Consider the following 23,389-nt stretch of genomic DNA (forward strand, 5'->3'; position numbering starts at 1 on the left):
AGTTCCAGACCCCCACCACCCTCTGGGTGAAGAAATTTCCCCTCAAATCCCCTCTAAACCTCCTATCAATTACTTTAAATCAATGCCCCCTGGTTGTTGACCCCTCTGCTGAGGGAAATAGGTCCTTCCTATCCACTTTATCTATGCCCCTCATAATTTCATACACCTCAATAAGGTCTCCCCTCAGCCTCCTCTGTTCCGAAGAAAACAAACCCAGCCTATCCAATCTTTTCTCGCAGCTAAAATTCTCCAGTCCAGGCAACATCCTCATAAATCTCCTCTAGTGCAATCCCATCTTTCCTGTAATGTGGTGACCAGAACTGCACGCAGTACTCTAGCTGTGGCCTAAATAGTGTTTTATACAGTTCAAGCATAACCTCCCTGCTCTTGTATTCTATGCCACGGCTAATAAAGGCAAGTATTCCGTATGCCTTCTTAACCACCTTATCTACTTGGCTTGCTACCTTCAGCGATCTGTGGACCTGTACCCCAAGGTCGCTTTGTTCCTCTACATTTCTCGGTGTCCTACCATTTAATGTGTATTCCCTTGCCTTGTTAGTCCTCCCCAAATGCATTATCTCACACTTCTCCGGATTGAATTCCATTTGCCACTGTTCTGCCCACCTGACCAGTTCATTGATATCTTCCTGTTTTCTTCTTCATTATCAACCACACAGCCGATTTTTGTATCATCTGCAAACTTCTTTATCGTACCCCCTACATTCAAGTCTAAATCATTGATATATACCACAAAAAACAAAGGACCCAGTACTGAGCCCTGCGGAACCCCACTGGAAACAGCTTTCCAGTCACAAAAACACCCATCAACCATTACCCTTTGCTTCCTGCCTCTGAGCTAATTTTGAATCCAACTTGCCACTTTGCCCTGGATCCCATGGGCTTTCAGTTTCGTGACCAGTCTGCCATGTGGGACCTTATCAAAAGCCTTGCTAAAATCTATATACACTACATCAAACACACTACCCTCATCAACCCTCCTCTTACCCCCTCAAAAAAATTCAATCAAGTTAGTCAGACACGACCTTCCCTTAACAAATCCATGCTGATTGTCCTTGATTAATCAGTGTCTTTCGAAATGAAGATTTATCCTGTCCCTCAGAAACTTTTCCAATAATTTTCCCGCCACCGAGGTTAGGCTGACTGGCCTGTAATTACTCGGTCTATTTATACAAAGGTACAATGTTAGCAGTCCTCCAGCACTACACCTGTAGCCAGAGAGGATTGGAAAATGATGGTCAGAGCCTCTGCTATTGCCTCTTTTGCTTCTCTTAACAGACTGGGATACATTTAATCCGGGCCTGGGGATTTGTCCACATTCAAAGCTGCTAAACTCCTTAATACTTCCTCTCTCACTATGTTTATTTCATCTAATATTTCACACTTCTCCTCCCAGATTGCAATGTCTGCATCACCCCTCTCTTCTGTGAAAACAGACGCAAAGTACTCATTAAGAATCATACCCACGTCTTCCGCTTCCACACACATCTGAGAATCGGGCTAAATATAGAAAGTTCAGAGGAGAAGTGAAAAATAAAATAAAAGGGGCAGAGAGGTTATGAGAATAGGATGGCAGCTAACATAAAAGGTAATCCAAAGGTCTTCTATAGGCATATAAATAGTAAATGGTAGTAAGGGGAGGGGTGGGGCCGCTTAGGGAACAAAAAGGAGACATATGCATGAAGGCAGAGGGTATGGCTGAGGTGCTAAATGAGTACTTTGCATCTGTCTTCACCAAGGAAGAAGGTGCTGCCATAGACATAGTGAAGGAGGAGGTAGAGGAGATACTGAATGGGATAAAAATTGATAAATAGGAGGTACTAGAAAGGCTGGCTGTACTTAAAGTAGATAAGTCACCAGGGCCAGATGGGATGCATTCTAGGACGCTGAGGGAAATGCAGGAAGAAATCACGGAGGTAGTGGCCATAATCTTCCAATCCTCCTTAGAACAGGTGTGGTGCCAGAGGACTGGAGGTTTGTACCTGTAACACCCTTGTTGAAAAAAAGGGTGTAATAATAAACCTAGCAACTACAGATAGATTTTTGGACTCCAGGGGAATCATAGAAACATAGAAGATAGGAGCAGGAGTAGGCCATTCGGCCCCTCGAGCCTGTTCCGCCATTCAATGAGATCATGGTTGATCATCCAAATTCAGTACCCTGTCCCTGCTTTCTTCCCATATCCCTTGATCTCTTTAGCCTTAAGAAATATATCTAACTCCTTCTTGAATATATTTAATGAATTGGCCTCTATTGCCTTCTGTGGTAGAGAATTCCACAGGTTCACCACTCTCTGGGTGAAGAAATTCCTCCTCATCTCTGTCCTAAATGGCTTACCCCTTATCCTTAGACTGTGACCCCTGGTTCTGGACTCCCCGACCATCGGGAACATCCTTCCTGCATCTAGTCTGTCTAGTCCTGTTAGAATTTTATAAGTTTCAATGAGATCCCCTCTCATTCTTCTAAACTCCAGCGAGTATAAGCCCAATCGACACAATCTCTCCTCATACGTCATTCCTGCCATCCCAGGTGAATCTTCGCTGCACTCCCTCCATGGCAAGAACATCCTTCCTCAGAAAAGGTGACCAAAACTGCACACAACACTCACCAAGGCCCTGTACAACTGCAGCAAGACATCAATATAATTGCAAAATACTGCGGTTGCTGGAAATCTGAAATAACAACAGAAAATGCTGGAAATACTCAGCAGGCCAGGCAGCATCCGTGGAGAGAGAAACAGAGTTAACGTTTCAGGTCTGGGACCCTTCATCAGAACTGGAAAAAGCTGGAGATGTAACAGATATTAAGCAGGTGCAGAGACAGGGGTGGGGGGGCGGTTAGGAGGGGAGGAAGGAATAGAAAGAACATCCTGTATTTTTGTAAGAGGCAGGAAAGATAAAATGTTGCAAATGGGAATGGCAAAAATCATACTGCATGAAAAATGGGGGCAGGGATAATTATCTGAAATTGTTGAACTCAATGTTGAGTCCGGCAGGCTGCAAAGTGCCCAATCGAAAGATGAGGTGCTGTTCCTCGAGCTTACGTTGAGCTTCATTGGAACAATGCAATAGCCCGAAGACAGAGAGATCAGAGTTCTTGCAATTTAGTATACTGTATTCGCTGCTCACGATGTGGTCTCCTCTACATTGGGGAGACCAAACGCAGATTGGGCGACCACTTTGCGGAACACCTCCGTTCAGTCCGTACGGGTGACCCTGAGCTTCCGGTCGCCTGTCACTTTAATTCACCGCTTCACTCCCACTCTGATCTCTCTGTCCTCGGGCTATTGCATTGTTCCAATGAAGCTCAACGTAAGCTCGAGGAACAGCACCTCATCTTTTGATTAGGCACTTTACAGCCTGCCGGACTCAACATTGAGTTCAACAATTTCAGATAATTATCCCTGCCCCCATTTTTCATGCAGTATGATTTTTGCCATTCCCATTTGCAACATTTTATCTTTCCTGCCTCTTACAAAAATACAGGATGTTCTTTCTATTTCTTCCTCCCCTCCTACCCCCCCCCCACCCCGTCTCTGCACCTGCTTAATATCTGTTACATCTCCAGCTTTTTCCAGTTCTGATGAAGGGTCCCAGACCTGAAACGTTAACTCTGTTTCTCTCTCCACGGATGCTGCCTGGCCTGCTGAGTATTTCCAGCATTTTCTGTTGTTATTGCAGCAAGACATCCTTGTTCCTGTACTCGAACCCTCTCGCTCCGAAGGCCAACATACCATTTGCCTTCTTAACTGCCTGCTGCACCTGCATGCTTTCCTTCAGCGACTGGTGCACAAGGACACCCAGGTCTCGTTGCACTTCCCCTTCTCCCAATCTATTGCCATTCAGATAATAATCTGCCTTCCTGTTTTTGACACCAAAGTGGATAACCTCGCATTTATCCACATTATACTGCATCGGCCGTGCATCTGCCCAATCACCCAACCTGTCCAAATCACACTGGAGTTTCTCGGCATCCTCCTCACAGCACACACGCCCACTCAGCTTTGTGTCGTCTGCAAACTTGGAGATATTACATCTAGTTCCCTCATCTAGGTCATTAATGTATATTGTGAATAGCTGGGATCCTAGCACTGATCCCTGCGGTACCCCACTAGTCACTGCCTGCCACTCGGAAAAAGACCCGTTTATTCCAACTCTTTGCTTTCTGTCTGCCAACCAGTTCTCTATCCAAGTCAGTACCTTGCCCCCAATCCCATGTGCCTTAACTTTACACGCTAATCTCTTATGCGGGACTTTATCGAAAGCCTTCTGAAAGTCCAAATACACCACATCCACTGGTTCTCCCTTATCAATTTTACAAGTTACGTCCTCAAAAAATTCCAGATTAGTCCAGCACGATTTACCTTTTGTAAATCCACGTTGACTTTGTCCGATCCTGTCACTGTTTTCCAAGTGCTCTGCTATTACATCTTTTATAATGGACTCTAGCATTTTCCCCACTACCGATGTCAGGCTTACCAGTCTATAATTCCCCGTTTCGCTCTACCACCTTTTTTGAATAGTGGGGTAATATTAGCTACCCTCAAATCCATGGGAACTGTTCCAGAGTCTATAGCATTTTGGAAGATGACCAGCAATGCATCTACTATTTCTAGGGCCACTTCCTTAAGTACTCTAGGATGTAGATTATCAGGCCGTGGGGATTTATCGGCCTTCAATCCTGTCAATTTCCCTATCACCATTTCCCTACAAATACTGATTTCTTTCAGTTCCTCCTTCTCATTAGACCCTATGTTCCCCAACATCTCTGGGAGGTTATTTGTGTCCTCCATTGTGAAGACAGAACCAAAGTATGTATTTAATTGGCAGGAGAACCAAAGGCGACATGAGGAAAAACCTTTTTTGCCAGCGAGTGGTTAGGATCTGGAATGCACTGCCTGAGAGGGTGGTGGAGGCCGACTCTGTTAAGTCTGTGTGTTCTAGTTGTAATTACTAACACAGACTACAAGATTAAAGTTCAACAGGTCTTTACTGGTTGGAGGTCAGGACTATACTAAAATACAATATTACTACACAGTGCTTATATACCGGTGGTCACCACCGGTATTACGTATACAGCAGCCAGAGAAAGTAGTACATCTCTTAAGGTGGAACAGGCTTAAGTTCTCTTAAGGTGGAACAGGTTACATACACCACAGACTCAATCACGCTTTCAAAAGGGAATTGGATAAGGACCTGAAGGAAAAAAATTTGCAGGGCTACGGGGAAAGGGCAGGCGGGGTGGGACTAGCTGAAGTGCTCTTGCAGAGAGCTGGCATGGGCTCGATGGGCCGAATGGCCTTCTTCCGTGCTGTAACTATTCTATGATTCTTATGACCCCCCTGCACAAAGCTGCAGTATTGCGCGCAAGACCCTGGGTGCCCCTTCCTTGCTGAGCCACTTGTGTTAGTGCTGAAGCACTTGTCAGTTTTGTCCGCATCCGGAGAACAAATAAAAAAGAACATGATCTGCCCTTTTCTACGAAAACTTACAGAAAATATTAATGCGAAGGCTGTAACATCTGTTGGGTAAACTGAAATGCTGTAAAAGCACTAATAAGAGTGCTTCTATTTCCAATAATGACTGAAAGGTCAGTACTGCAACATTACAAAAATTCAATGGTCCCTCGTAAAATGCTTAAAACTATCAAGTCTTTGACCAGTATGACCCTAAAGCATAAACTTCATTTGAGATGTTGCTTATTTGATTTAGCCTAGTGTATTTTGAGTTTTTCCATCTCTACTCGGTTGGGTTCCATAAGAAAATGAAGACTTTCATAATTAAAGTTCATACAGGTCAACGGCTCTGCAAAGTTAAAACTGATCCAGTGCTGCAAATGCCTCAGCTAATTTGTCCAGCGAGTAGTTGTGCACAGACCAGGAAAGATCCAGATTCAATCCTTATGGGTGCTGAGTTAGCTGATCTCAGCCAGGGCAGTGGTTGGACTGCTACAATTGAATGCAATGTCCTTGGTTAGAGAGGGGAAATGGCTCCATGCCTCCCACTGGAAGCGCACGTGTGGTAATCAGGTGAAAATAGATCAAGCTCAGCTGTGATGCTTGCCATGGGTGAGTAGCTTGTTGACCTTACAATCAAGGTGCACAGATGAAGAATGACCAATTGGACCGAGTCCAAAATGTGTTCCTGGAACCATACTCCATCAACGCCTTCAGGAGAACAAAGGAGGGGAGAAAAATTGGTGGGGAAAATAGGCAAAAACCACTAACTAAACACAGTACTGTACTTACAAAAGTATTTTAAAATAGTAATTTGGCAGCCTGTAAAATGTTATTTTTTGCTGTAACCACTAAATTCTAACAGAAACTATAAAGATTGTCGATTTTGATACCTGCAACATTATGATATCATGACGGACATTGTGGTTAAACGACACAGAAATAAAAACATTGGGGTAGAAATTGCGATGCGTCAGGCACGTTTTCGGGGTCCAGAATGGGCGCCACAAAGTCCAATTTAGGTTTGTGACATAATGCGCCGGAAGTGCAAGCAACACTATATTAGTCCATCCATTTGATAGGCGTCCCCGGTAGCCGCCTGCCGCAAACGCAAGCATTATTTAACTATTATAACCAGGGTCCTGTGCCTGAAATAGGGCCCTTTCCTAAATATGATGTCTGTGCACCTCAAACGTCATCTCCTTAACCTGCCCAGCACATCGTGATGGCAACAGTCAGGAGCAATTTTCAGAAGTGATATTTAAAGGGATCCCTGCCTCCATTAAGACAAGTCTCTGGTTCATCATTTCAGGCTGTTAGGGTGGTTTTAGGCCAAGTTTTGGCTGTTTTGGATACTGTTTGGCTATTAAATGCTTTGAAAGAGAGAGTTTGCTGAGGGCCACAACTGTGCCACTGATTTCCCTTGTTTACATGGACATGCTACTGGGTTTACTCTTGCTGCTCCCAAATGAGGAGGAGAAGAAGCAGCAGCAAGGACGGCAGCAAAGACATGCACAGGCTGCAAGAAGAGGGCGAAGGAGGCAAGGGCATAGAAGGACTTACAACATGCAGGTCTTCAGGAAATGATCATTATACCTGGGCCCCTCAGAACAGTACTGTTTAAGGCAACTGCGTTTTAACAGGGAGACAGTTACGTACCTGTGCCACTTGTACAGCGAAAATTGGAGCCCAACACCGAGGCAAGGTCACTGTGGCTCTAAATATTTATGCCTCTGGCTCCTTCCAAACTGCTTCTGAGGACATCAGCAACATCAGTCTGTTTGATGTGCACACGGTGATCAGGCAGGTCACTGGTGCACTGTTTGCGAAGGAATAACAGTTCATTACCTTCCCCAAGGAGGCAGATAAGCAGGAAGAGCGAGCACTGGGATTTGCCCACGTTGCTGGATTCCCACAGGTTCAGGGTTCATCAACTGCATCAGTGAGTCATGCAAGTCTGTGTCCTCGTTTCCTGGCAGTAGTCAAGACTCTTTTATACTGTACCAGTCCTCAGTACCCACTCTGTTCCAACCAAATCATCGGGTGGCAGAACGGCTTCTGGGGTACAAGGGATATCCTCTCACCAACTGGCTTATGAACTCTCCGGAACCTGGGCACAGATGCCAATCTCCGATATAATGAGAGCCATGCATCAACAAGGGTTCGCATTGAGCAAACCAGGGGCATACTAAAGTAATGGTTCTGCTGTCTGGACAGATCTGGAAGGGTCCTTCAATACAACTCAAAGAGATTCAAGGTTCATCATCGTTTTTTGCATGCTTCACGACATAGCTATTCATAGGGGAGTTGCCTTGGAGACTCCTGAAGAGGAAGAAGTAGAGCAGGAAGATGAAGAAGGGGATGAGGAACCAGAGGAAGAAGAGCACAGCTCAGTAGTTAGTTTCCAGAGTTGTAAGGCAGGAAATTACTGAGAAGAGATCACTCCCTCTCTTGCCCCCAGCACCAACAGATCCTCATTCCATTTGACTCAGTCCTCATACCCACCATATTAATACCCTCAAACTATACAATGCTTGTGTTCTTCTTACATCAATAAGATTATGAAGACCACCAGGTATGCCAAAACAAAATCTTTTGCTTCACTACTCCAACAGACATTATTGATTTGCCAAAAACTTACATGACTGATGCCTATCTACAAATTACATTTGTGTAACCCTTTAGTGCTGTCGTGTGCGTGTGCTTGCCTGCCTCAGCCGAAGCAGGCTGCAGCCAGTTCCTCAACAGCCAGAGCTCCTCGAGGTCGCCAACCACAACTATCTTAAACGCGCTCAGTGGAAGTTCAGCTGCCTTCCACCTCCCAAGCTAAGCCACTGGGGAACCACCTCGTAGGACCAGTAGAATAGCCAACTAGCTGTCTAGCACCAACACGAACATTGGTTGAGAGGCTGGCGAGGTTGCTATGATCCTGAGAGCGCACAGCAGGTGCCTTCTCCATGAACCTTAGCATTCCCACTGCTCTGCACGAGAACAGAGTGCAAGCGTGCTGGGAGGCTCTAGAAGCCCTTATCCATGCTCTCTTTCAGTCTTTGTAAGCCAGAGAAGATGCTGGACGCCTGAGCCAAGATAGCAGCTGTCTGAACTTAGTGATCCTCACTTCAATGATAAGAGAGGATATAACGAGAGGTAAGCAGGCAGTGGAGGCTTTACGGATCGAATTACGAAATAGAAAATAATTTAAGACTGTAGTGGGAGTTGTGTATAGGCCCCCTGGTAGCAGCTGTGAAGTGGTACAATGTATAAATGCAGAGATTAGGCAATCATGTAGCAAGGGCAGAGTGGTTTTAATGGGGGATTTTAACTTTCATATAGATTGGGATAAGCAAACTAGTTTGTGTCAGAAAGGTAGTGAATTACCTGATTGTGTTCAGGATAGTTTTCTGCAACAATATGTCCTAGAAGCAACAAGGGGAATAGCCATATTAGATTTAGTTCTAAGTAATGAGCCAGATTTAGTTAACAGCCTAACGGTTCGTGAACATTTATCTAAGTGATCATAATATGATAGAGTTCAACGTAGTGTTTGAAAGGAAGAAATGCAAAACAGCTACTAAGATTCCAGATTTAGGTAAGGCTGACTTCAATGCGATGAGACAGAGACTGTCCACAGTAAACTGGGTAAATCTGTTAATGGGTGAAACGACAGAAGATCAGTGGGTGGTGCTCAAAAAATAATTTAACGTGATACAGAACCAGTTTATACCCCTAAGGGGCAAGAGCTCTACTTGTCAAAAAAAATGCCATGGACGACTAAAGAACTAAGGGGCAACTAAAAACTAAAAGAAAAAACATACAAAAATGCAAAAACCAGCAGATCCTGGTGACTGGGACAGATATAAATAACAAAAGATGACAAAACAGATAGTAAGAGCTACCAAAAGGGAATATGTAAAGAAACTTGGAAGGGATATCAAAATAGACTCCAAGAGTCTAATCACCATCCCTTGACATTCAACAGCATTACCATTGCCGAATCCCCCACCATCAACATCCTGGAGGTCACTTTACTTGACCAGCCACATAAATACTGTGGCTACAAGAGCAGGCCAGAGGCTGCGAATTCTGCGGCGAGTGTCTCACCTCCTGACTCCCCAAAGCCTTTCCACCATCTACAAGGCACAAGTCAGGAGTGTGATGGAATACTCTCCACTTGCCTGGATGAGTGCAGCTCCAACAACACTCAAGAAGCTCGACACCATCCAGGACAAAGCAACCCGCTTGATTGGCACCCCATCTACCACTTTAAACATTCACTCCTTCCAACATGGATGCACCGTGGTTGCAGTGTGTACCATCTACAAGATGCACTGCAGCAACTCGCCAAGGCTTCTTCGACAGCACCTCCCAAACCCACGACCTCTACCACCTAGAAGGACAAGGGCAGCAGGTGCATAGGAACTAGGGTTGTATTCCCTGGAATTTAGAAGGTTAAGATTTGATCAAAGTTTTCAAGCTATTAAGGGGAACAGATGGGGTAGAGAGAGAGAAACTATTTCCACTGGTTGTAGAGTCTAAGACTAGGGGGGCATAGTCTAAAAAACAGAGCCAGGCCTTTCAGGAGTGACATTAGGAAACACTTCTACACACAAAGGGCGGTAGAAATTTGGAACTCTCTACTGCAAACGGCAATTGATGCCAAGTCAATTATTAATTTTAAATCTGAGATTGATAGATTTTTGTTAACCAAAGATATCAAGGGATATAGGGCAAAGGCGAGTATATGGAGTTAGGTCACAGATCAGCCATGATCTCATTGAATGGCGAAACAGACTTGAGGGGCTAAACGGCCTATACCTGTTCCTATGTTTCTATGAGCTTCCATCAAAGCAGTCAGAGCTGTAACCAGAGGTTTCATGGCTGTGAGTCTACCTGCAGTACTTATGGAGCTGACCACTCGCTCCACGTTTGACTAAATGGCTTCAATTTCTCCATCTGTACCCTGTATAGCACGGTTAAGATACAAGCTCTCTCTCTGGTGAGCTGTTTCCTGGGCTGTCCTATCGCTTTGACCTTGTTCATGCGCACTCATGCTGGGTGAATCTCCGTGTGCAGACCCATGTAGCCTAATCTCTGAACTACCTGCAGTGCCAATCTCTGAGCTGGTGTGTGCAAGTGTAAGGTCAAGTGACACTTCGTATTCTGCAGTATTGCCCTCTTCTTCTTTCGCTTCTCCCTGAGCACTGTGCGCATCTGCTGGACCTGAAACGTAAGAAAGGGAGAAGAGTTAGCAAGTAGTAGCATGGGTAAGCAGAGATAGATGATGAGTGGCTTCTGAAAACAGCTGCAATCTGTCATGCGTCATATGTAAGGTGGTTGAAAACCTGTAGGATTTGTCCTCCAGCCTTGTCAGACACCATGCTCCTGTCCATAATGTCCATGACTTGCTCTTCACGTGGGGACAGCACATGGCCCTCCTTATGCGGCCGCCTGCTCCCTGTTATTGTGTGGAAGCTTGCCTTGCAAGAGAGAAGAAAACGTGTCAGTGTTAAGAGTTTTGAGAAGTTTAGAGGACATGTTTATTAGGGTACAATAGTGTTGCTGGTGTGTACAAAATGGCAGAGGTGTGAGGAGGTGAAGGAAAGAATGGTAGAGTGCTGCAGTAGGAGCTGAAGTAGGCGGCGTGAAATGAGTGCTGCAGTGATTTCAGGAGAATGCTGATAATCGAGGGAAGGAAGGCAACAGATAGTGCAAGGCTAATCATAGAGAAATAATAGGTGAGTTAGGAAGCTTACGTCATGAGGTCTTTGAACTTCCTACATTTCAGCCATGTCCTGGGGCCGATATCCTCGCACTGATACACTCTGCCCACTTGCACCAGATAGCTCGCCTAGAAATCTTCCTGCTGCCTGGTAGATAGAAAATTCTCCTCCACCTGCCAACCTCCTCCACCAAAACCTTCAAAACAGTGTTGAAAACTAGGTGGGCAATTTTCTCACTGGAGGCGAGATGGAGGCGGGTTTCGGTTTGGGTGGATTTGAAACCCGTGTCCACTGATAGTTTTCAAAAATTTGCAATTTTCCCCTGATTGGCCACTTGATTTCCGAGGTGTGGGATGCCCTTGGTCAATGAGTGTTTTGGGACTGAAACCCGCCTCTGTTGACATCAGTTTTCCAGTCTGATTTTATGGCTGCTTGCTGCCTTGGCTCATTCCACAGGATTTCTGCCTAGGCTGCACCACCTGCAACATATTCTGAGAAACCACTCTGTCCAATTCCAAGGCAAGGGCCTCCCCGAGGCTCTCGGATGAGGCGCTGCAAATGTTGTTTGAGGGGGTGACAACTAGCAGGGAGGTGGTCTTCCACTCATCTGGGAGGAAGAGGCCTGCCAAAGAAACCAAGGCTGTGTGGGTACAGCTGGCAAGGGATATAACCTCCAGATCTGTATGCAGATTGGGAGAATGTTTCTGTGTATTGATGAAATGCCATCTCTGTTGGAAAGCATTAAAATGATTTGATGCCAAAATGTTGGTGTTATGGGATCTGTTCTTTCGCCTTAGGCAGCTCCACATTGCGGGCTCCGCCACACTTGCGTTGTCAGGTTGGTGGCCTGAGTGAAAGGAGGCCAGAGAGTCATGTTCATTGTCAAAGATGTCCTAGGATGGAGCCAAGGACATGTGCCAACTTGGACAACCTATACAAATCTGGCCATGATAAGTTCATCCCTTGCATCCCGGGCAGCCATGTGCTCGCGTGCTGCCGCTGCTGCTGGTCGATACACCGGTGCACTGACCTCCTCCTGCTCCTGCTCCTCCTCCTCCTCAGCCTCCTCCTCCTCATCTGAGGAGGGCTGGAACTGAGCTACTTGCTCATCAGGAAGCTGCAAGCCACGACGCTGTGCGATGTTGTGCAGTGCACAGCAGACCACGACCATTCTGGAGACCCTGTATGGTTTATACTGCAGGGCTCCACCTGATCGGTCAAGGCAACGGAAGCACATCTTCAACAACCCAATGGTTTGCTCGATGATGGACCTGGTCAAAGTGTGGCTGGCATTGTAGCGCTCTTCAGCCTCATTAGCTGGCCTGATCGGCGTCATTAGCCACTTCTACAGGGGGTAGCCTTTGTCACCAAGGAGCCATCCGTTAAGTTGGTTTGGCGGATTCAAAAGCGGAGGAACACTAGAGTGCCACAGGATGAAAGAGTCAGGGCAACTACCACAGAACTTGACGCAAACATGCAAGAACTCCTTCTCGTGGTTACACACCAGCTGTACGTTGAGGGAGTGGAAGCCCTTTCGGTTGACAAAGATAGCTGGGTTGTGATGGGGTGCCCTAAGGGCCACATGTGTGCAGTCTATGACGCCCTGCACCATTGGAATGCCTGCCATATTTGCAAAGCCAACCGAACGGGCGGTTACACTTGCTTGATCCCTTGAGAACTGGATGTAATTGTGGGCCTTTGAGAAAAGGGCATCGGTAACCTGCATGATGCAACTGTGGGCGGCCGACTGGGAGATGCTGCTGATGATCCCTGGAAGGAGCCTGAGGCAAAGAGGTTGAGTGCAGTGCTGACTTTGACAGCCACTGGTAAGAGGGCCACCCATTCCTCTGGGCACCAGGTCTAGCTGCAGCAGTCCGCAGCTCTCTCGGACAACCTCTTGCGAAAGTCTCGGCATCCTTTGGCACTGCTGCTCACTCACGTTGAGGTAGCTCATCCTTTGCCTGTAAACGCTCTGTCGGGGGTATCTCCTGCGGCGAGGTGCCTCGATGTGCTGGCGCATTCTGCCCTGTGCAGCATCAGGTGGCTGAGCAGGAGGTTGGGGCTCCTGCTGCTGCTGAGCTGCCTGAGCAGGAGGTTGGGGCTCCTGCTGCTGTTGCTTTTGAGCTGCCTGGTTCTGCTGCTGCCGTGGATGCTCCTCATCCTCATCTGAGGTCCATGGAGAAAGAAAACGAATGGTTCCCATGCTGCTTGGAGATGCCTCCGTTGGGGAAGCGCTCACTGCAAACGGGGAGAGGGTCTTCCAAGGAGGTCCCACAGTTGATAGATTCAAGCTGCAGCACCTCCGACTTCGGAAGGCCTTCTAAAAGTGCTCAAAGACCTTTTAAAGCAAAGTTCTGGCACCTGCAAGTAATCCTTGATGAAATAAACGATGTATTGTTGGACCTGCAGCTGTGAGGAGACCACCAACGAGTCAACCCGCCAGGTTTAGCTGGCGTGCTTTAGGAGGGTTATGGAACACGCCGAAATGCTCGAAAAATCACGAGGGCCTCTCAAAATAGGCTTAATGAGCATTTAATGATGTAAACTAGCGCTATGGCCAGCTGGAGGCGGGACCGTTCCCGACCTCCAAAACCGGCACCGGCAAAATCCGCGAAGGTGGGTTCCAAAACCGCCCTCATTGATTCTGATTTTCCCGCCTCCTCCAATGTCAGAAAATCACCCCCTAGGGTTCCATTGCAGTTTCTCCTGTGCCTGCCATTTTCCACACACTTTCCGTCCATGTGATCAGGCGCGCGCTTCAAGTGCGACATCCATTCTTCACACAAAAATGCACTCAAAGCAAGTTCTACCCCATTAAATTAAACTAATATTGCATTTTAATATTTGTGCTTGTTTTAAAGTCAGAGGGGTTAAAATTGCTCTTAGCTGGTAGTGCGAAATGGGCTCATAGTGAATCGGCAGCCCTTTTTACACAGCATCCAATAGGACGCGGTATAAAAAGGGCAGCCGTTTCTCTATGAGCCCATTTCACACTACTATCGATGACCAGTTTCAGCCCCATTGTCCTTAAAATTACACTGTGAGATAATACGTCCAAAGGTTTAACACTGTTTTATGAAATCCCTCTGTTTTAGTGATGGCACTAACCTGTTTAAAATAAGTGGAGGGCTAAATAGCAGGGAGAGGAAGTCGTGGATACATTAAGTACCTGCACGCTATCATTTCACAGCATAATTCCATGGCCATCATTTTTACAGGATGTACTTATTTGGATAAATATTTCAACAAAATAACTGAGAAAATTTTTGAATTTGTCACCACACTTCTTGTCTGGTATATGGAAACCAATCCTATTGCTTGTGATAAGTGCTTCAGATACCACGGATCCATTCTTATATGGCAAAGGAACATACCAAGCCATGCCACAAATCTCAGCCAAACATTTAGTATCTGCCAAAGCAAAACAAAAAAGAAAGCCATAAAACAGTGTAATCTGGTACATAAAGCCTTGGTACAGGTCTGAGATAACTCAACTATATCAATGCCCCACTCCCAACAAAGGAATGATAGTTTAAGGGCCTCCAGCTTCATCGCCCGCTACCGAGCTCTCCCACACCCTCGTGAAAATCAAAGAATATCCCTATCCTCAATGATGGTGGAGCCCAGCACGTGAGTGCAAAAGACAAGGCTGAAGCGTTTGCAACCATCTTCAGCCAGAAATGTCGAGTGGATGATCCATATCAGCCTACTCCCGAGGTCCCCCACCATCACAGAAGCCAGACTTCAGCCAATTCGATTCACTCCATGTGCTATCAAGAAACGGCTGAGTGCACTGGATACAGCAAAGGCTATGGACCCTGACAACATCCTGGCTATCGTGCTGAACACTTGTGCTCCAGAACTAGCCGCGCCTCTAGCCAAGCTGTTCCAGTACAGCTACAACACTGGCATCTATCCGACAATGTGGAAAACTGCCCAGGTATGTCCTGTCCACAAAAAGCAGGACAAAGCCAACCCGGCCAATTACTGCCCCATCAGTCTACTCTCATCATCAGCAAAGTGATGGAAGGTGTCATCGACAATGCTATCAAGCGGCACTTACCAATAATCTGCTCACAGATACCCAGTTTGGGTTCTGCCTAAGACCACTCGGCTCCCGACCTCATTACAGCCTTGGTCCAAACATGGATAAAGGAGCTGAATTTCAGAGGTGAGGTGAGAGTGACTGTCCTTGACATCAAGCCAGCATTTGACCAAGTGTGGCATCAAGGAGCCCTAGTAAAACTGAAGTCAATGGGAATCAGGGGGAAAACTCTCCACTAGCTGGAGTCATACCTAGCACAAAGGAAGATGGTTGTGGCGATTGAAGGTCAATCATCACAGCCCTAGGACATTGCTGCAGGAGTTCCTCAGGGCTGTGTCCTAGGTCCAACCATCTTCAGCTGCTTCATCAATGACCTTCCCTCCAACATAAGGTCAGAAATGGGGATGTTCGCTGATGACTGCACAATGTTCAGCGCCATTCACAACTCCTCAGACAATGAAGCAGTCCATGCCCGCATACAACAAGACCTGTACGACGTTCAGGCTTGGGCTGATAAGTGGCAGGTAACATTCGTGCCCCAGAACTGCCAGGCAATGACTATCTCCAACAAGTGAGAGTCTAACCATCTCCCCTTGACATTCAACGGCATTACCATTGCCGAATCCCCCACCATCAACATCCTGGGGATCAGCACTGACCAGGAACTTAACTGGACCAGCCACATAAATATTGTGGCAACAAGAGCAGGTCAGAGGCTAGGCATTCTCCGGCGAGTGTCTCACCTCCTGACTCCCCACAGCCTTTCCACCATCTACAAGGCACAAGTAAGGAGTGTAAAGAAATACTCTCCACTTGCCTGGATGAGTGCAGCTGTAACAACACTCAAGAAGCTTGACACCATCCAGGACAAAGCAGCCCGTTTGATTGGCACCCCATCCACCACGTTAAACATCCATCCCCTCCATCACCGGCGTACCATGGCTGCAATGTGCACCATCTACAAGACGCACTGCAGCAACTCGCTAAGGCTTCTTCGGCAGCACCTCCCAAACTCGCGACCTCTTCCACCTAGAAGGACGAGGGCAGCAGGCGCATGGGAACACCACCACCTCCAAGTTCCCCTCCAAGTCACACACCATCCTGACTTAGAAGTATATCACCAATCCTTCATCGTCACTGGGTCAAAATTCTGGAAATCCCTCCCCAACAGCACTGTGGGAGTATCTTCACCTCACGGACTGCAGCGGTTCAAGAACCACCTTCTCAGGGGCAACTAGGGATGGGCAATAAATGCTAGCCTTGCCAGCGACGCCCAGATCCCAGAAGCGAATTGAAAAAAAAATCATCAGTAAACATCCCCACTTTTGACCTTATGATGGAAGGAAGCTCATTGATGAAACAGCTGAAGGTGGTTGGGCCTAGGACACAGCCCTGAGGAACTCCTGCAGCGATGTCCTGGGGCTGAGATGATTGACCTCCAACAACCACAACCATCTTGCTTTGTGCTAGGTATGACTCCAGCCAATGAAGGTTTTCCCCCTGATTCCCATTGACTTCAATTTTACTAGCGCTCCTCGATGCAACACTCTGTCAAATGTTGCCTTGATATCAAGGGCAGTCACTCTCACCTCACCTCTGGATTCAGCTCCTTTTTCCATGTTTGGACCAAGGCTGTAATGAGGTCGTGAGCCAAGTGGTCCTGGCAGAACCCAAACTGAGCATTGGTGAGCAGGTTATTGGTGAGTTAGTGCTGCTTGATAGCACTGTCATCAACACCTTCCATCACTTTGCTGATGATTGTGAGTAGACTGATAGGGTGTTAATTAGCCGAATTGGATTTGTCCTGGACAGGACATACCTGGGCAGTTTTCCACAATGTCGGGTAGATGCCAGTGTTGTAGCTGTACTAGAACAGCTTGGCTAGAGGCGCGGCTAATTCTGGAACACAAGTCTTCAGCACGACAGCTGGGATGTTGTCGGCTGTATTCAGTGCGCTCAGCCGTTTCTTGATATCACGTGGAGTGAATTGAATTGGCTGAAGACTGGCTTCTGTGGTGGTGGGGACCTCAGGAGGAGGCCGAGATGGATCATTGGCACTTCTGGCTGAAGATGGTTGAAAACGCTTCAGCCTTGTCTTTTGCACTCGCAAGCATTGAGGATGGGGATATTCATGGAGCCTCCTCCTCCCGTTAGTTTAATTATCCACCACCATTCACGACTGGATGTGGCAGGACTGTAGAGCTTTGATCTGATCCGGTGATTGTGGGATTGCTTAGCCCTGTCTATAGCATGCTGCTTCTGCTTTTTAGCATGCATTTAGTCCTGTCTTACAGCTTCCCCAGGTTGGCACCTCATTTTTAGGTACGTCTGGAGCTGCTTCTGGCATGCTCTTCTGCCCTCCTCATTGAACCAGGGTTGGTCCCCTGGCTTGATGGTAATGATAGAGTGAGGGATATACTGGGCCATGAGGTTAGAGATTGTGGTGGAATACAATTCTGCTGCTGCTGATGGCCCACAGCGCCTCATGGATGCCCAGTTTTGCACAGCTAGATCTGTTCTGAATCTATCCCATTTAGCACGGTGGTAGTGCTACACAACACGATGGAAGGTGTCCTCAGTGTGAAGATGGGACTTCGTCTCCACAAGGACTGTGTGGTAGTCGCGGCTACTAATGCTGTCATGGACAGATGCATCTGCGACAGGTAGATTGGTGAGGAGGAGCAGGTTTTTCCCTCGTGTTGGTTCACTCACTACCTGCCGCAGGCCGAGTCTGGCAGCTATGTCCTTTCAGGACTCGGCCAGCTTGATCCATAGTTTTGCTACTGGGTCACTCTTGGTGATGGACATTGAAGTCCCCCACCCAGAGAACATTCTGTGCCCTTGCTACCCTCAGTGCTTCTTCCAAGTGGTGTTCAACATGGAGGAGTACTGATTCATCAGCTGAGGGAAGGCAGTAGGTGGTAATCAGCAGGAAGTTTCCTTGCCCATGCTTGACCTGAAGTCATGAGACTTCATGGGGTCTGGAGTCAATGTTTTGGGCTCCCAGTGCCACTCCCTCCTGACTGTATACCACTGTGCCGCCACCTCTGATGGGTCTGTCATGCTGGCGGGGCAGGACATACCCAGGGATGGTGATGGAGGTGTCTAGGACATTGGCTGAAAGGTATGACTATGTCAGGCTGTTGCTTGACTAGTCTGTGGGACATCTCTCCCAACTTTGGCACAAGTCTCCAGATGTTAGTGAGAAGGACTCTGATGGTTGACTGGGCTAGGTGTGCCGTTGTCATGTCCGAAGCTTGTGCCTAAGTTGATGGCGGGTGGTCCTTCCAGTTTTATTCTTATTCTTATTTCTCGCAGTGGTTTGTTACAACTGAGTGGCTTGCTAGGCCATTTCAGAGGGCAGTTAAGAGTCAACCACATTGCTTTGGGTCTGGAGTCACACATAGGCCAGACCAGGTAAGGACGGCAGATTTCCTTCCCTAAAGGAGGTTCGTAAACCAGATGGGTTTTTATGCCAATCCAGTAGTTTCATGGCCACCATTACTGATACTAAGCTTATTGCAGATTTATTTAACTAAATTCAAATTCCCCAGCTGCCGTGGTGGGAGTTGAACTCACGTCTCCGGCTCATTAGTCCAGGCCTCTGGATTACTAGTTCAGTAACATAACCAGTATGCTACCGTTCCTGGTAGAATACCCAGAACAACCATAGATCTTCTTTTAAGATGTGAAAGCAGGCTCTCAGAGTACGCTGTCATACCACCGCAAAATCCGGGCCATTATGGAAGTGCTCCTGCTTTATTTACATATCATTATGACGCTGCCACCCATGCCCACCCTGATCTCCAGCAAAAATGTATGTCACACGTAAATGGGGCAGAGATCCAGCGTCACAAGTCTTCAGCCCTTTTTCCATTCCCTTACACTCTATTAACTGGTGTAAAGTGGCTGTAAATCACACAAACGGCTCCAAAATCTTAGGAAACTAGTTTTAAGAATACCCAAGTTGCAGTTATGAATGACTAGACTAATCTAACAAAGGTAGCGGATTTTGTGCCAGAGGTGATAGCAGTGGAGGATGCACTTCCCAGCCATTTAGCAGGTTGTTGCTTTGCTATTAGTTTATCTAGTATCTTGTGGCCAAAGTAACAAACTATTAAATTTGATGGAGAAGTTTAGGTCATTCAATGTAATACAATAATACTCTAAGCATTCACAATAGTGCAAGTAGAGTTCTAGCTGAGATTTATAAGACTAATAAAATAAAGAGTTTATAAGGGGTGATTTTTCTAGTGCAAGGCACATATAAGTAGTGACATTGATGCAAAGGATCCCATAGCCCAATATTTAAATGTTTAATCCAGTAGCATGATATCATTGCTCTGCGTCTGGTGAATTTGCAACCTGACTTCCTTGGATTGCAGGTCAGATGTTCTTAAAGCTGCAAGTGACAGCGGTACATTTGTCTGGACTGTTGGGTTATTTAGAGTTCTTCTTTCTTCCATACACAGAAGCACGAGGCAACCCAGAGGCTCTTGTCTCTGCTTGCCAGGTCTGTCTGAAGTGAGGCTCAAACCCATTTCTGAAGGAAGAGAATACAAAATGTAGGGAGGCAATGCTAAATGTCTAAAGAACCTTGGTTAGAGCAGACTTTGAGTACTGCTAACAGTTCCGATCTCCATACTACAGAAAGGTATTTGAAGCATTGGAGAAAGGACAGAGAAGATTGATAAGCATGGTCCTAGAATTGAGAGGAAAGATTGAACAGACTGAGGCTCTTTCTCTAGAAAAGAGGAGACCTGATAGAGGTCTTTAAAATGATGATGGGATTTGATAGGGTCAAGGTGGAGAAACTGTTTCCACTTGTGGGTGAATCCAGGACAAGAAGGAATAAATATGATAGCTACTAACAGATCAAACAGAATTTAGGAGGAATTTCTTTACCAGAGAGTGGTGAGAATGCAGAACATGTTCAAACATGAAGTGGTTAAAGCAAATAGCATTGACACATTTAAGGGGAGGCTTGATGCATACACAGGGGAGAAGGGAATACAGGGATATGGGGAAGGGTGGGAAGAGGTAATTAGAGTGGAAGGAGGCTCGTGTTGAGTATAACCATTGGGCATAGACCAGTTGGGTCGAATAGCCTGTTTCTATGCTGTAGATTATATTTAATTAATTTGTGCATCTGACTGTCTCTGCCCCTCTTAATGTTTTACTGTTTAGTGTGTATGTCCTCTCCTTATTCATCCTCCCAAAATGCATTACTTTGCATTTCTCTGCATTATATTTCATGACATCGCTGTCCAATCTCCGAACATGTTTACATGCTCCTGAAGTTGTTTATAGTCCTCTTCTTGATTAATTATCCTTCCTATTTTTGCGGCATTTAGAGCAGCAAAGGTCCCAATACTGGCCTATAAGGACACTAGTTTACATCCCTCTGTTCTAAAATCATCCATTAACCACTATTCTCTGTTTTCAGTCCTTTAACCATCTTGCTATCCAAGTTGCCACACTCCTTTAATACTGTGTGCCTTAATTTTATCAGAAACCTCCTACTCAGCTCCTCATCAAACAACTTCTGAAAATCCATATAATGCGTAATGCCCACAGCATTTCCCTTGATACACTCCAATAGTTTCTCAAAGAACGCAATTAAATTTGTCAGATACCCCTTGCTTTTTACAAATTTATGTTGACTGTCCTTAATTAACTCAAGACTTTTGTACTGAATACTAATTTTATCCTGTATTATGACCTCTAGAAGCTCACCCATTACTGATGTTAGGCTAACCAGGTCTATATTTACCTGGTTTATCCTATTCTTCCTTTTTGAACAGAGGAATTACACTGGCAACCCTCCAGTCCTCTGGCACAACTTCTATGTCCAAATATGTTTGAACGATTATAGCCAGATCCGCCACTATTTTCTCTGTCTTCGCTCAGTGTTCTATTCCTTTCAATTTTGTTACGCCTCCTTCTCCTAGACCTGCTTATGATATTAACATAGCACACTCACCATCATCAGCCACTGGTGCTGCTATTATGGCAATCTCCAATAATTCTGGCAAATTGTAAACTGAATGCACAGGTTGCTGAAACATTATCTTCACAATTGGATGCATTCCCTGAAAGTATGCAGATCGAGCAGCTATTTTATTTTCTTCCTATCATATGAACAGAAAAGGGAAGAAGTTGATCCAAAACAAGAAGCTACAGATTATGAATGAGTGGAACTGAAATCAAATGCAACTTTTAAAAAAAAGACAATTTTATGGAACAGACAAGCACACATTAGAACGCAAACATTAGTAGATCTTCCATGGAGTTTGTCATAGTTAGTCCACAAGTCCATGGAGTTTGTCATAGTTAGTCCACAAGTTAAGTATAGTTTTTGATTCTTACCACCGTCACACTTTGGTTCACCCATTGCTGTAATACAACAAATTTATTTAAGCATCAATGACTAACAGAAGGTTAAAAAAATGGTATGCTTTTAATACCAAAAGATGAAGACCTCACAGATATATTGGTAACACTACTGATCTCTCGCTTTACAAAACTTCCCTCCCCAAAACCTATTTTCAAAAGTTAACACCACATAAACAAGTATGTTTTTTGCACTACCTCCCACAGAGAATTTGCAGTACTTGCTTAAGATGCAAGTATTTAATTTGTTTATTCTTCTTTGCTCCATCAACAAAACCTTTCTCCATTTTCTCGGTTATTTGCGTGATTAAAATCTTTCTCTTTTTCTCCCCCTTACTTCCCAGAATGGATTTGTAGTTCTTGCTGAAGCTTATTCTTTCAGCAGAGGATGGCATCAAGCCTCAAGGGCTATATCACTGCTTGCTTTATATGGAGCTAGGGATCTCATCATCCAAGGCAAGAACATGTAGCCAGCAAGTGGAAGTTCTTGTCTGAAAAGGTCAGTAATAAAGCAGACAACTGCTTCACGCAACTATTGCTGTATGTTGTTGCAATTAGGAAAAGCAATTAGAGTTATACCCTCGCCATAAGAACCAAGAGATCTAACAATCAATTTTTTTTTAAGTCTAAATATGGCAAGAAAACATTGAGAGTGTAACTGAATTTGGACATAACCACTGCTGCAAATTGGACTCACACCCAATTTTATTTATCCATGTTCACAGCAAACAGCAACTACCATAAGTAGACCTACATCTCCAAGAGCCAAAACACACACATTTATGCATGTCATGAGTAAGAGTAGCATGCTACAGGATTGATAATTCACTACAATATTTCGTACTGGAAATAGCAGACTGGCCAAGCAAACTTGAAAACACTCCTGTCCACTCTAAAAAGGCAAAAAATATCACTTTGTAGGACTGTTTTATTTGGACTGAAATTAGTAATTAAATCTATTTCAAAAATTATAATTACACAGAAGCAAAAGCTCACAGTACAAAGACCTGCACCTGTTGCGTGGGCCAGGTTGCCCCAGATTTTGCGATATGGCCTGCCACCTAATTTGACTTGGGTACAGGCAAAGAACAAGCTTGCTCCGAGTTTAGCCTGTAGCTCACTTAGCTGTGAATTACAAAATCCAACAATGCAGCATATCTTAGAGGGCTAAAGCTCACTGAAAAAGGCAGAAAGTGTGGTAGTGATAGAAAAAAATGCCTAATTGTTCAAATTGGCATAGCAGACACATGGAGGCAACATTGCTTCTATTGACACTGAAGAAGGAAAGGTTCTACTACAGCAAGTACCCAAAGGTTAGTGGCCGAATTTCAGGTTGAAAGCCACCCTCCGGTAAAAGCACAGGTGCCATCTGCATTGAGGGCAGTCGACAACGTAGTCAATACAGGATTGGAAACTTTTCAATTTGTTTTTGAGATGTGAGCAACACTGGCAAGATCATATTTATTGAACATCCCGAAGAAGTTAGTGGTATCCTTTCTACCTGAACCGTTGCAATCATTGTGCTGATGGTGCTCCCACAATGGTGTTAAGCAGTGAATTCTAGATTTTAACCTCACGGTGAAGGAATAGTGATGCCCAAATCAGGATGGGTTGTGACTTGGAAGTGATATTCCAGATATTGCCGCTCTTTTCCTGCTGTTGAAGTGATCATTGGTCCGGGAGGTGATGTTGAAGCAAGCTTGGTGAGTCGCTACAGTACAGCAGGGTAGAGGGTGGATATCGAGTTCAGTAGCAGGA

General features: G+C 45.6%; 1 protein-coding gene across 1 annotated transcript in view; it reads right to left on the minus strand.

Annotated features, from left to right (window-relative positions):
• The window catches only part of LOC147096877 (cation channel sperm-associated auxiliary subunit gamma-like), a 297,982-nt gene extending 276,655 nt beyond the window's left edge, over positions 1–21,327 (minus strand). Inside the window, exons 1-2 of the mRNA XM_085973141.1 lie at positions 21,222–21,327; positions 14,478–14,604 (exon numbers count right to left, since the gene is read on the minus strand). Coding sequence (XP_085829267.1) covers positions 14,478–14,604; positions 21,222–21,327 — 233 coding nt within the window. The remainder of the gene's footprint in view (positions 1–14,477; positions 14,605–21,221) is intronic.
• Positions 21,328–23,389: the final 2,062 nt, after the last annotated feature.

This window comes from Somniosus microcephalus, chromosome 34 (assembly GCF_052327205.1).
Source record: "Somniosus microcephalus isolate GS21.2 chromosome 34, FLI_Smic_1.0, whole genome shotgun sequence".
Lineage (NCBI taxonomy): Eukaryota > Metazoa > Chordata > Chondrichthyes > Squaliformes > Somniosidae > Somniosus > Somniosus microcephalus.